The sequence below is a fragment of the Rhamphochromis longiceps genome, linkage group LG13 (assembly GCF_057381845.1).
Source record: "Rhamphochromis longiceps isolate RC_006_pf linkage group LG13, R_longiceps_female_GT1.1, whole genome shotgun sequence".
NCBI classification, from domain to species: domain Eukaryota; kingdom Metazoa; phylum Chordata; class Actinopteri; order Cichliformes; family Cichlidae; genus Rhamphochromis; species Rhamphochromis longiceps.
In genome coordinates, this window is record NC_140569.1 from 17,763,580 (window position 1) to 17,778,472 (window position 14,893).

Here is a 14,893-nt window from a genome sequence, read left to right on the forward strand (position 1 = left end):
TGTGTTTCAGATGTGTGCGTGTAAAATTACAGCTTTCTCTCTGAGCATTGATAATGGGTGGACATTTAAATATGTGATCAGAAGGCTTTTAAGGAATTTGCTTTAATGTCTCAACCAGATCAGAAAGCTTCAAGCATGTGATGAAAATAAAAACTGTGTAGCAACGTGTTTGTCTTTCAAAGTTTACATATACTCATCATGGGCATGGATGTCATGCTAATTCTGGGCTTTTAATGATTTATAGATATTCAGGAACCACCAAGGTTCAAGCTTGCCATGAACCGGTAAATTAGCTCATGAAGGCAAGCTTATACTTTTACTGAGGTTTAAAAATGTTCAACTTGTCACTAAGGAGCTAGCTGAGGGTCTGACTCGGCAGGAGGGGTTATTTAATGACAAGAAACAGAAACCATTTCCCCTCATACTTCACAGCACCGTGATGAGGACTATTACTGGGAGAGAAAGGTCAAATATTCAATCTGCAAATCTTGAGGAACTGAAACAGTGAAGCTTGAAGACACTGCGTGGAAATGACAAGAGGAGCGCCGGTAAGAGGGTGAAATAAGCATTTCCCTCAAGAAAACAAAGTCTTCTATCAGAATGATAATTTTAGACCAGCTGTTGGATTTCAACCAAACAAAAATGACGCACAGAAAGAAACTTTCTGGAAAGAAACTTTATTAGATCAAACCCCTGTAGATACTTTACGAGCATTTAAAGTTTTTGAAACAGCTGAGCAATAAAAAAAGACTTACAAAAGATTTTTTTTTTTTTTTTTTTAAAATGGCAACCACCTCACTGTAGACACAAATACCATAACCAACACCCACTCCTAATACAGTTTACTCAATAGGCAAACAGATTACTGACATCCACACCTACACACACTGCATACTTAACCCTATTTTTAAAAACCAACCTGTAATTTAAATAAATCATTAATAAATATTACGTATTTTATCATTAGGTGGGTGTACGGTTCTCTTTTTAGGAAGATTTCATTAGTGATGCCGGTATGTATGTGCCCATGTAAGAAAGATATTTAAATGTGCAGAATACAAAAAAAGTAATATTGAAGAGGACAACTAACAATAAGACAAACACAGAAACGTACGCCACCTTTCCCTCACAAGGAAAGTCAAATATATAAATATCATAGTTCTAAAGTGCATCTCTCAAAGACTTGTCAAATGAAGTCGCCCCGATTAAAAACAAACAACAAAAAAACCCAACAAAAGCCTAAAATAGGTATGTCTGAACATGCAGCAGATATATTTAGCAAAAACTACCTACGTACATGCACAGATTTTTTTTAATGCAATGAAAAAAAAAAAGGCAACAGATAAAAAAGGGGGGTATACACTTTCACATTATCAAGAGGTGATAATTCTGTGCCGTTTCAGTCCACTGGTTTGTTCACACTTGGCTTTACAGAATATTTTATTTAAATTTTAGCAAACTTGGCTGATTAAAAAGAGCACACAGTGGTGTAAAAGTTCATTCTTTCCTTTACAAATTCATTTGCAGAATCGCTTCCATCCTGCAAGTTTTAAACTTCTTCACTCCTCATCCGCACGTCTGAGACAAGGTTGCAAGTTTAGATCTTAGGCAGCTTGGGAGCATTGATAAGGGGGTTGGTCTCTTGCAGAAAGCGCCGTCCGGCACCCTTGTAATCATAAGTGCAGTCATGTGTCTCTGCGTAGCGGTGAACTGCACAGAAGTTCTGACCGCACCTGTAAGATTTAAATAAACATTCAAGTTTGTATGCAAAATATATATTTTTATAGTACATTCCTCTTGAGACTTGATAGTCAGTAAATAAAAAAACAAATAACAAAATCCCCCTTCAGCAGGCTGTTTGCGGCATAAATGTGTAAATGCAAAGTCTAGATTTTCTTTCCTTACTAAACACCTCTTCTGGTTACACCTGGTGGTTACACCTCTTCTGCCCTCCAATTTGATTAATTTATTAGCACTAACAGAGTAAATTACATTACTCGTTTAATCACAAAGGCTTACAGTTTGACTAAAGCAGTAGTTGGGAACATAACCACTTCAAGTGTTAAATGTTAAGAGATTACACAGTGTTGCATCAGATTCAGTGTGTACGCCATGGACAAGGCCCGAGAGGGACAAGTAATCCATATTAATGTGGTGAGGAGAAACTTTGATAAAGCTAATAACTTGTGACAGAACAAGCAGCGCACAGAGATGTGTTATCGTTGGGGATATGGCAGTAGGACAAAACGACGAACAACGAAAAGACCGCTTTGTACAAAAAGGCTCGCTTCAAGGACGAGACTGACAAAACCGGGGGTGAGATGTGATTTAGAGGCAGACAGCAACTGTGTGAGTGAGCGCAGCTGGAAATGCGGCTGGTACTTGTACCTGCACTCATAGCTGGTGGCCAGGCCAGTCTTCTTGCCACAGAGGAAGCAGTGCTTTGAGCTCTTCTTCTTAGTGCCTGTGGGAGCCTTGACTGGAGGTAGGTGGTATGTTGGAGTGCCTGAGAGAAGAGGAAAGACTATTTATTTATAAGACAGTTGCCAAAGACGAGCGGCTGATCAGACAAAACAGTGCAAGCCAAAAGCGTATGGACCCATATTCATAAAGCTACATTTGGCTGTTTGCTCGTCACAGTGGGTAACTCCACGTTTGATTTGGCAACTCCCAAAAGAGAATTTGTGTCTCCCGCTAGAATCAAACTACCAACCTTTTGCTTGCCAAGCAAATGCATTAACCACTAAACTACAGAGCCGTTATGCACCTGTAATCATGTATGTTTAGCAAAAAAAACATCAACAATAAAAAGCAACAGTCAGTCTTCTTACATTGAACACATCAGCCTAACACAGACAGATCATTAACCCTAAAAGCCGTTCACATCTTCCATCCAGCTGAAGCCTCAAAACCGGTAGTGTTCCGAAATCTTATCAATAATCATCCCTTTCTCCACGACTTGTATTTTCTTAGGTGACAGCTCATCTGCGCTTGTGGTTAATTATTGTTTGCAGAAGAAATTTCTAATCCTCCTTGCTGTCAATCTGGGTCTTAGATGTTTCATGCTCATATCTCCCATCATCCAGCAACAGCACTAAGAAACTGAGGTTCTCTTTGATGCTTACAAATCACTATCTTTTAAAAGGGAATATAATATACCCCTGTACTAAGAAACGAGTGCATACAAAGATTATTCCAATATGTATTTCAATTTAATGTACAGATATCACAAAAATCAAACAACAGGGCACATCATGATGGTATGTTTCCCAGCTTTTTTGTTTTAAAATGTGTGCACAAAGCGCAACTGAATAGCTTAGGCACATTTTTCACTTTTTGAGAAATCACTTCCCTGTAATTTAGACCCTTTTAACCTTCCCTATACCTCAAATTTGCTCAGGTTAGATCCATCACAGCAGTCACAGAGGAATAAAAATGCTAGATCAAAACAGGAGTCACAAAAAAAAAGGAAAAGAGCACTTCTTATCATTTAATGCTCTGGGGAATGTTGTACTTCTCACTAAACTGCATCAGGCACATCAAGCAGCTGTTTTCACCAGCTGTCAAAAGGCAAAACACCTGTTGTGACATCACGAACTGGAGGGTGACCAAAAACGCAATATGTTTTTCAGTCCCAGAAAGCTCAGCCATCGGGCTTTTCTCTGAGTTATTTTCATATCGTGTATTATTTCAGCAATGTCAACCGGTAAAAACAAAAATCACAATGGTGTTATTTTAACAAGAGTTTCTAAGCAAGTCTTCACAGTTATTTTAAGGTTGGTTTTAATAAAGTTTGCATTGTAAAAATTGTTAATGAGGGAAACCAGATGTGTTGTTGTAATTATAGTTTTGGGCAATAAAAACAAACAAACAAAAAAAGCAAACAGTCTGCGTTTTTGCATCAAATATCTTTCTATGAAGAAACCCAGCATAAAATACATGATTCATTTCTTTAGTCAGGAAACACTATTTTGTCAGCGTGTACCCGTGATAATCCTGTCTGTGGAAGCATTCAGCTCTGTGAGCCAAAGGGGATGTGGGAACATACAGATAAAACTGACGGCTCTGTGATCAAAGTACAGCAAGCTTGCAGGTTGGGGTATGGGATTGGATTTTTATTTGTTTTGTACGCTTTCTTTTGTATGCCATCATGTGTCTGCTACCAGACAGTGTTCAGCTACAGCCAGTAGGGCTGCACGATTTTGCATAAAATGAGAATCACGATTTTTTGGCTTAGAATTGAGATCACGATTCTCTCACGATTTTCTTTTCCAGTGTAAATATTTATTGCACTTATTAACTGCACATCAACTTCGTAACAGTTGAGACTGAACATAAAAACAATAAATAAACATAAAAACAACAAATGTCTCACGTTTTGTTGTTGCCGCAAAATGTTGTACTGCTTGAAATTCCGTCTCCACCGTTGCTCGACGCTGTGTGTATAGAGCAGGTAGTGCAACAATAGAAAAATAGTTGCGGGACGGCACTGTGTAGCGTTTGTCTAGGGTGTTGATCATTTTCCTAAATCCCTCGTTTTGCACAGTGTTGATGGGAGCCATATCTTTTGTCAGGTGATAAGTGATAGCCTCCGTAATTTCTTTGTGCCTGCGGGAGTTCGACGTGTATAGGGAAGCGCTGTATAAGGTTCCCGTTATTGATGTTTGGGTGGAGACCGGAACGGATTTTCTCCTGTCACTTTCTCGTCATCCCTGACGTGCTCTCCGTTGTTTTTTCCCTGCTAATTTTAGCATTACACGGCACAGCTTCTGTATCACGTGGTATAAGGCTCCGCCCTTGACATTTGTTCAGCAGGAAGAGTGAGCGCTTGTTTTCATGCAGAGTACGTCCCGGATCATAATGCGGTACAATGGTCGTCTTTTTTATTTATTTATTTTTTAAATCGTTGTCATTTGGAAACGAGATCGCACATAAGTATGAAACGAGATCGCGATTTTCTAACGATTAATCGTGCAGCCCTAACAGCCAGTGTCACTCGCATTATCCACATTGGGTTTTTGTAGTAAGCCGAACTTCATATTGTTTACATTTAATTAAGTGTGTTCCCAATTCATTTTTCTAATCTTTATAGTGCTCACTTAATTCAGGGGAGCTGATATGTAAATTTGTGTGTACACAGCAGAGGGAGCCTAGCATTTCTGATGTTCTGCCATAGATCAGTCACTGGTGTCAGTATAAAGGTTCCAGTGATTTAATGGAGCACCGTAAGAGGTTTGTGGAAGTTGGTTTATCTGATACCTTCATAAATCAGAAGCGCATGCAAGTGGAAATGAGTTTTAATACACAGGCCCTATGTATTTTCTATATAATTATTTATAATTGGACAGTTGAGGCTCTACAACCAGATCAGTGATGTTCAGTAGCTTATCTAGCTCACAATCATTAGTAGATCATGATCCAATTTATAGGTTACCGTAGTATGTGAAGTATAGAAATTAATGACAATTAAAATTGCAGGTACAACAAATGTGACCTTGAGCATAACTCGGGTGCTCAAGGAAAACTGTCCCATTAGCTGATCTTTGTGTTCAAGTTTGATTAAATTCTGACCAATATTAAAGGAAGCAGAGTGATTCTTGTGAATTGTGTAGGGAGGGACAGATAGTAAAAGCCTCATGCACTCATTTAGCTAAGGAGTAACACATTAAAAACTTAATTTATTACTGGGAAATAATAGCATCATAAGAGAAAGTGTTGCCATAACTTTACCAGCCTTGTTCTAAGGAAGACTCTGAAAAGCAGTTCAGGACACACACAACCTAAAGTGCACCTCTATAGTTACCTTGACTGACCAACTGCATATAACAAAATCTAGAGACTTTGCCGCAGGGGCTTGAGCTTGAGTATTGCTTAAACCAATTCCAGCTTGTCATTCAGTCCACTCTGTCTCTGCTTTCCTGCCTACTCTCTGCTATGTCCTGTCAAAGCTAAAATGACAAAAAAACAACAACAAAAAAACTAAATTAACACCATAAAATCAAAAAGCTTTTCAATAATTACATCTTTTTTTAGAAACAAACCCAAAATTTAATAAATAAATAAATAAATAAATTTGATTTCTCAGTTAAAGCATAAACAACTGACTGAACTTTTTGCCATAGGGGAAAAAAAAAATCTCAAAGTGAGTTTAGGTTTTTTCTTAAAATTCCCTGAATGATGTAAAGAACTTTGGTGAGAAAACAAGAGAACCCCTGAGCTGAATGCAAAGTACTATACTGTTTATAATGTGAGAATATCCTCCATTAGTACTGAGGTAGATGGTACAGGACTCCTCTTTTTACACTGAAGTGGAAGATAAATTTGCTTTTAAAGAAACCATGAAGGAGGCACTTGATAACTTTGAGGCAACACTTTAGGTGATAATATACACAAACTATCCCTACTTTTTCAGATCCTGATTGAAGACATCAACATGGAAGGGTCAAACCCCAAAAAGATACAAAAACCCTACCCTATCCCTGGTAGAAACACACACACAATTTTGTGCGCAGTACTATACAAAAGTCTTGAGCTGCCCCTCATTTCTTTAGCTAGGAAAATGGAAAAGAGACACAGCAGACATATAGTATGTCAGGCAAAAACAGATTGTCCAGTTCTAACACAGCCTGAACTCTCTTAAGAAAGCTTTCTTGTAATTTATTTACATAGTCATCAGGACTCCAGGCTTCTTGAAGTACATTCAAAGCTCTGCTTTCCAGATGGTACTGCGTGGTGAATCAGAATCTGACAGTACTCTGTGTTCATAATTCCATTAATTATGACAAGATCCCCACCATTTAGGCCCAAACTATGCCTATGCTGCTAGTAATAAAGTGTCCAAAGATACAAATTAAAGTTGCCTTTTTGCGAAATTGTCAGCTGTAAGTAGGCACAATACTGGTTCCTCATTAGGTGTCTTTTTTATGCTTCAATTATTCATTGGTTCAATCCCCCACCTGTGATAATCATGTCCTTGTTATTCAGTGTATTGGTCAGCATGTATTAATTCATATTTTTTAACAGACCAAAGTAGCAACTTACAAATAAGTCAGCATTTTGCTTGGAGAATTAAAATTCTTGTAGCACTGACAAAGTACACACTAAGGTCTTCTACTCAGCTACACTGTCTGTATGTGACTGCGCCTATAAAAGGACAACATGTTAACTCACAACTGTTCATTTACAATCTATACCACCAGAGCATAGCAAATGATGTTGCACTTTGCTTCAAAATTCACAACTCAGATGTCCATTCAAACCACAACAATGCAAAAATTTCTTAAGCTAGTACTTTATAAACGCTAATGTCGTTTGCGTGTCCCTTACCTATAGTCCCAAATGAATTCATGACTCCTCCAGCTGATGCAAGAGTGCTGGTGGTCTGAGAAAAGAGCAGAAATATTAAATGTTTTTACAGGGTGTAAAACTAAAACAACTGCAGCCTTCAACTTAAAAAAAAAAAAGAAAGAAAGAAAAAAGTGATTTTCTAAAAATTGTTTTGAATGACTTCAATGAGACTGGCTGACCACACAAATACTAAAAAAAACAAACAAACAAAAACTTTTTAGGGTAACTCAATTTCACAAATTCAATCTTAGCAGCTAATGCTGACACTTATCTGTGCTCACCATGTAAGAAGCTGATGCTGGGGGTAATGGTGACATTTGCCTTATGTGATCATCCCGCAGAAGTCTGTCAGCAGGGATGGATGGCAGCCTGGAGCCACGGCTGCCCTGTCCTGAGGCAGTTGCAGGAGACAAAGCCAGTGCAAGTCCCAGACTCTCTCCAATACGGTCCCTGCTGCTGCCGCCGCTGATGTCTAGAGCCCTTGTGGAAAGAGAAGCCAAGAGCTCCGAGCTATTGAGAGACCCCACTGGCTCCTTATACGCTTGGTTTGCCACCTTAGTGATGTTTCTTGCTTCCCTCTTAGAGATGAGCTCTAGCCTTTTGCCAGGTGACTCTACTTTAACACCACGAATGCGTGGTGGATGAGTTGACAAGGTGGTTGAAGGGTGAGGAGATGTGCTGCCTTGTTTTGCTGAGGATTGTGCTTGAAGATTAGGCTGTAAACAGGAAAGTGTGGACTCAAAAGGCTGAGACAACAGTCTAGCTGAAGGTGACAGTGAGGTGGAGGCAGGTAATGGTGAGGGAGGGCTGATATGAAAGGATGCGCTAAGCTGTGTCCCATTAGCTCTGCTGGTGAGAGTTTCATTTGTCCCACGTGTCCAGGGACTAACGGGGGAGGGGGAATGTGGCAGTTGGTGCTGAGCCTCAACCTCGCGGGTCTGACAACCTTCCTCTGGCTGGGTGGACACATCCAGACTCAGAGGATCTGACAAGTCACCAAATGGAGATCCAGGTTGAGTTGGTGCTACAAGCCCAACAGTTTCGTCCAATACACCCAGCCCAAATGATTCCCCTACAGGTTCAACTGGGTCAAATGTGGCATCAGGTGGCCCCCTGGTACACAATGGAGGGAGCTGAGGGTATACACAGTCCCTCATCAACCTAGTGCTGCCAATGTCCAACCGGGACACTTTAGGAGGTGGGCGGATCTTGGCAAAAGGTGGGCATGTCTCCCATGGCTCCTCCTCCTGAAGCATATAACAAGACGGGGAGGAGAAAGAGGGAGGGGGTCGTCTAGGGATGGGCAGATGGGCAGAGGTCGCAGCAGGAGAGGCCAGAGAGGGGTCTACGGATTCATGGTCTACAATTGGAGGTAGAGGGGCATTTGACTGCCAAGGCTGGTTGATCTGAGGAAGTGAGCGCAAGAGGCGATGATGGTGTCGAGTGTTGGAAGGTCCGAAAGAGCTGCCACAGGGATGAGGGCTGACAGGGGCCCGTGGTTTTACCTTTGCAGACTTCTACAGGACAGAGACATGGACAGAAATTAATAGACGGAGTTATATCAGATGATTATCTTAAGTGTATATTTACCCATGTTGGAAAAAACCCATCATACTACTGTCTAGATTTAAGATTATTGCGTAAATTTGATGAGTGCTAAAGAAAATGTAGGGCCAGCACAGCTGAATCTAACACAGCTCTACCCTCTTACTAACGAAGGGAAATTAGTGTTTGGTGCTTCATATTGGCTCCATGCAAAAATATCATTATCACTCTTTAAAATAATCAGAACTAATCAAAAGTGACTAGACTATTAGATGTAATTTGATTTTATTCCTTTCCTGATTAAAAAAAAGATCAAAACATTACAACACAAAATATTAAGCAGCAAAGACTGAAAGAGCATTACATCGTAATACAGAAAGCTCTCTACGCACAAGGCAAACACATATAATGGATCCAAGGTTTATATATTCACTTCCGCATACACGGTATCATGCCTCAGCCTGATAAAATATGTCAGACAAATGACAAAATGTCATTGATTTTCTTTGATCTCAAAGGTTCCTACCTTCTTGTTGAGGTTCATGTCCTCCATCTTGGCTTTGAGCAGCTTCATTTTGGTCATAGTGATGGAGTTCTCAAGGCTCTGCTGTGCAGCTGTAGAACTCTCTCCATCTTCTTCGGCATACACATTGAACACAGAGCCACCACTGGAAAACACAACGAGGGAAGAGAAATAAAAAACAAAACAAAAAAACAACGACAACAAAAACAAAAATACATTAGCAATTCAGTGTCACAACATTTAATTGACACAAAAACAAGGAAAAATAAGACCATAAATTCAGCTGTAACGATCTACAGCTAAAACTAAATATCCTACAAAGTCTGTATAATTATACTTCACACATTGACACATTGAATTGTACTTTAAAAAGAAACGGAAACATTTCTGTTGTGGTTATTATCATGCATGATCATGTGACCATGAAGAGTACAAATTTCTAATCACAATCCAAATTGTGTGCATATTTACAGTATGTGGAAAGATCATATAAAATCAAAAATAAAACAAACTATGACAACCTCAGAGATTCAGATACGGGGGTCAGGGTACCATCTCCCCTGTCGACCACACGGAAGACATTTAGTTGGTCCCCCTCACGATAGACCACAAACGTGACCTGTTTGTTAGCCAGGTTTTTCTCCCAGCCTTCCTCCTTTGTGCTGTCCATCAGGTCAGCCACTTCTTTAACTGGATCCTCCATGGTTACTGACAAAAGAAGAGAGGGGGTTTAAACTGCAAAAAAACAAGACACTTTATGTAATTTAATAAAAAACAAGGAAGCAGATTAAAACCAAAAGCATAAAAACACTGACTACAGTTTGTCAGTCTTCTTACCTCTCCTGGTGTTAATTGGGCCTCCTCTCATAGCTAAGACCAGTTTCAAAGTGCAGCCCTCTGCAATGCTGCAAACACAAATCAAATGATAATACATAAACGCCATACCAGTAATATCAGTGCAAATATTATGAAAGAAAAGGAAATAATGCATGTACTTGGAGGGTAAAATGATTTACTTCTGAAGCAGAGGCCCTGATTTAAAGTAAACAGCACTTCAAGGGACAGGATGTTTTCCAGATGAACTTAAGTACAGGAACGGGAATCCCACTGGAACATTTGGCGCATATGGGCAGATGTTTCATCGCCTACTCTACCCCTCTGCTTCACAAACTTAAAAAGCATGCTGCAGAGTGTGATAGGGGAGCCGAACGAGATCTCACCAGAGACTGTTCATGTGGAAAATTAAGTGACAAACATTCATAACAATACCACCATCTGCAGCCAGCAGAGCACTGAAGGATGAGTTCTGCATCTCATAAACTGACAAGAGTGGATAGGGCAAATTCTCCAAATATGCTGTTTGTCTCACCCAATGCCACATATCTGGCTCATCTACAGCATGCTGAAGTGAATTATAAGTGAGTCACCACCACAGCAGGAAGGCTTTTAATGTGCACCTCCAAATGACACTAAATTTTCACAGAAAATTTTTAAATGCTTCCTGTCTGTAACTGCTCTAACAAGCTCCCCTGTATTTGTGATTTTGCCTTGACAGCAGTGCTCTGAAGGACACAAAGGGTCAGGAAGAACAGTTTTACCCGTAGTCATGTAGGCAATGTTCATCGTCCAGCTCCAAATTGTTCCAGATAAGGTGTTGCTGGGCAACAGGGATACCTTTACAGTCAGAGAGAAGGCAGGAGAGAAAACAACCAAAGTTGACAAGGACCTGTTCATATTTGATAGACAAAGTTCAATTACCTGACAGACATGCTCCAATTACAAGCAATTGCACATGACTAAAGATGATTAATGTCTGCCCCCTAAAGACAAAACTAAGCAATCACAGAAGCAATGACGACTTAAACATGGAGGCAAATAAAAATAAACTATTTATGAGCTAGAATGTCAGCTAATGCTGTATCTAAAACTATTGGATACGTGTCTAAATTGAAACATTATTCCAAGTGGGACCAAAATAACAAAACTCCAGTAAAAGACTGACAGGCTACTGAATACAAAGGCTCTCTAGAGGTAATGATTGGAATAAGAAGTAGTGTATGAGTAGGAAGCTCTCAGGAAGCTCTTTGTGCCCACAATCAGTGAACTCACTGCCCCGGTGCTGGAGGTGAGCCAGCGTTAGTGAGCAAGCAGTGGTCTCTTCATTGCAGAGTGATATGCTCATATGCTCACAAACACGCAGGCCTGGCTGACAGACCTCATCACACGCAGAGGGCTTTCTGACCACAAATGAAGAATAGCGGGGAGGAATGCAGATACTCAAGGTCAGCTTGATGCTTTACTAAGCAACCTTAAATTTTTGGGGGGAGTTTAAAAAAAAGATTTCTATGTATTTGTATAAATGGAAACAAACAATTATTTCCTAATGTGGCCAAATTCTTTCTAACACAGAACAGATTTTCTGTCCATTTTTGGTGCCTCTGCCATTTCTCTTGAGACAAGCCAGCAGATTTGTTGTGGTAATGATAATATAAGGAAAATTCAGCAAACACACTGACCTTTTCGCATAGTTTTTAATGTCACAGGAAAGTGTATCTACAAACTGTAGATTAGTTTGGCGATGTGACTCAGCAAGCTCATCGCTTTTGCTCTCATTTTGTACAAACAACTGGAACAATAGCAATGCTCTGGGTCAGAGCGACCGTAAGTTTAACCAGTACCCAATGCTGGATCATGAGGCATGGGATTTAAATGAGGACAGATCGTTCCAAATTTTTCCCCCCCCCCAATTTCATCCAATGGGGATAATTCAGATTTCAAATTAAACCATACAACCCCAATCAAGATTAATCAGGTCATACAGTAATAAATATTGCACAAACGCAGTGTAAACGTGAGTTTGATTCTTTTCCCCCCCACTTATTTTTAAGCTTCATTACACTCGATAATAATCTGTAATTTAAGTCAACAATACAAATAACTAGAAAATTATAGTATCCAGAATTGTGTAACTCTGTCTCTACAGAGCAATGCAGAACACCTCAGAAAAACCTGACTAATACGATGGCAAAATGTATGTCAAAGGTTTTACAATAATCTGTGCATCCATTTTTTTTCCAAACAGTACAATAATATGTGTTGTAAGATAACAAACCTACCCTGAAGTGCAAACTACCGCAACATACAAACTAAATATTAGTGAGCTCCGTACCTTCCAATCTCTGGATCTTCGCTTTGACTGAAATGACAGCCTCAAAGGGCAACACGCGCAGCTCAAAACAGGTCCCTGTCAGTGTCTCTATGAAGAGCTCCATAGTGTCATAGAAAGGGAGCTTATATTGAAATGCTCCCACGCTATCGTCATTGAAGAAGGGAGGCTCCTTCCTGTCGGTCATCTTGGCAGAGTGGGAGAATGACTTTAGGAAGGTGGTGAAATGGTGGGGCTGCCCCCAGATGAGGGAGAGAGAGATTGCTCAGTGGCCTCACAACTGTCGCACATCATGCAAGATGACCACATCTGTGAGGAAAGAAACAATAAGTTAACATCACAATGTAAAATAGAATAGCATAGCCTTTTATTGCCATTGTATATGTACAACAAAAGTGTGGAAAAACCTTCATTTAATCAACACCAACTTAGAAGTAGAAGCACTGGCACTTACTATTGGGTTGAGCATTCACAGTCAAGCATCAAGGTCATTTTTGTCTACACGTGCATGTTGTACCATTTTTTTTTTCTTGCTTTAATGATTGGGACGTATATCTAACGATGGACAACTGGTAGTATACAAATTTACATCAGTCATTACTGCACGTGTAATGAAAAACTGTCCTAAAAAGCAAAACTGCATTGTTGTGTTTGTAATTATTTAGCAACTATTTTAAGATAAAGGATTTTATTAGTATCAGGAGACACATGGAACCTTCTCATAAAATATTGAGGACATCATTAAAAGGGCCTGGCCAAAATTCAAGAAGATCAGATGTGTTACATAAGCCTATTATTGGTATGAGGTGTCCTGTGACTGACCACAGCCTTTGACAGCACAGCTCTTCGGTCACATGACTCAAAGAGCATCATCCAGGATAGAACCTGTGTGAGATGAGTTTTATTAAGAGAGACAGACAAAGGGGGGAGAAGGGACAAAGACCAGCAATATATGTATATTTGTCATTTTCGTTTCGATTGAACTGATTCAAAACGTACTATAACCAGATTGCTATTTGAACGCAACACGTCATCTTCACTTCAGACCCTACAAGCGTCTATCTACTGGTAACCAGTGGAGCCCAAATATATGGCATAAAAACTGAATATGAATAGTCTTGTCTAAGAAATTTCGGTAAACGAGGCCTCTGGTGTACTCTTTCAGACATTAGGGAGTTTCTAAAAACAACCCATTCGCTAAAGGAACCTGTTAGGGTGCAGTTTTAAAGACAAAGATATCTACACATCGCCTTCGGCCATATCCAACTGTATACAAAAGACCACAAACCCACAGAAGCAGCCACGGGCCATGTAGGAAGACATGAACTCGGTTAGCTAGCTGCCTGACAACGGAGATTGATGGTTTTAGTACAATTCCAGAAGCTAACATTAACAAGCAAAGGTCATACGGGCCGTTTTAACGCCCCGCAGCTTTTTCCCCCAATACGGCGTAAACATGAATGACGTTCGCAGTACTGATCAAACCCACTTACCAGTATCTGCTGCAATAACACGATGGGAAGCCCGTCTAGCCGACGCTGCTAACGGTAGCTTTCGTTGCCATGTTAGCCAACAACTCAAACAATGGCTTTCTCAACCGCTGGCTAGCAGACTGCTAGGCTACTTTCACGGGCTTCAGTTCTGTCCGTCCATCGTCGAGGCCACCGTTACATTCAAAATTAAGCAGCACCTCATCGTGTTAGACCATGAAAACGACACATGGAACAAACCGTCGACCCGTATCTGTCGCCGAGGCCCTCGGTTGGCGACATACCTGTCAAAGACGGAGAACAACACCTTTCCGACTTCCCTTGACTGACACACAAAGGGACCAATTGACGAACGACGAGGTGGGCGGGACAACGAATCGTTGCGAACAACACCAAATTCTTTCACTTTACACAGCATGAAGCCCTTAAACAAAGCATACAGTTTATGTAGAGCAGTCGGTTTATCCATCAGACCTGACTTAAAACCTTTAAAATATTTATTTAGATCACTAGTATTGTTTTTCAAGTTTCTAAATAAATAAGTGCATTTAAAATCATTCATCTTATGTATGCGTTTATCTAAACGTATACCAATTTGTATATTTCTATGTCACCAAGCACTTCTTATACTACAGAAAAGGCTGCTATGTCAAGCACAGAATTTGGTATCACGAGTTAAAGCTTAATTTTTTCAATTTAATCAAGAAATGTAACTAAATTAAAACCCCCCCCTTTACCTTTAATTTTGGTGACTTCAACCAAAGAATACAAATAAATAAATAAAAATAAAGTAAATAAAATCACAGAATCTTAATCGTAACG

General features: G+C 39.9%; 1 protein-coding gene across 7 annotated transcripts; it reads right to left on the reverse strand.

Annotated features, from left to right (window-relative positions):
* Positions 1 to 661: 661 nt before the first annotated feature.
* zfand4 (zinc finger, AN1-type domain 4) lies at positions 662 to 14,417 on the reverse strand. Of its 7 annotated transcripts, XM_085428107.1 has the most exons (11): positions 14,075 to 14,417; positions 13,404 to 13,466; positions 12,585 to 12,890; positions 11,014 to 11,089; positions 10,253 to 10,320; positions 9,937 to 10,123; positions 9,419 to 9,560; positions 7,629 to 8,864; positions 7,327 to 7,381; positions 2,389 to 2,524; positions 662 to 1,733 (listed from the first exon to the last, which is right to left on the reverse strand). In XM_085428107.1, exons 3-11 carry the CDS (start codon positions 12,766 to 12,768, stop codon positions 1,598 to 1,600), a joined length of 2,220 nt encoding a protein of 739 aa, XP_085284233.1. In that variant the 5' UTR covers positions 12,769 to 12,890; positions 13,404 to 13,466; positions 14,075 to 14,417; the 3' UTR covers positions 662 to 1,597. The 7 variants fall into 7 exon arrangements, 6 of the variants coding, with proteins under 6 accessions (XP_085284233.1, XP_085284229.1, XP_085284231.1 ...); XM_085428103.1 differs by lacking the exon at positions 13,404 to 13,466; XM_085428105.1 differs by having other exon boundaries at positions 12,585 to 13,466.
* Positions 14,418 to 14,893: the final 476 nt, after the last annotated feature.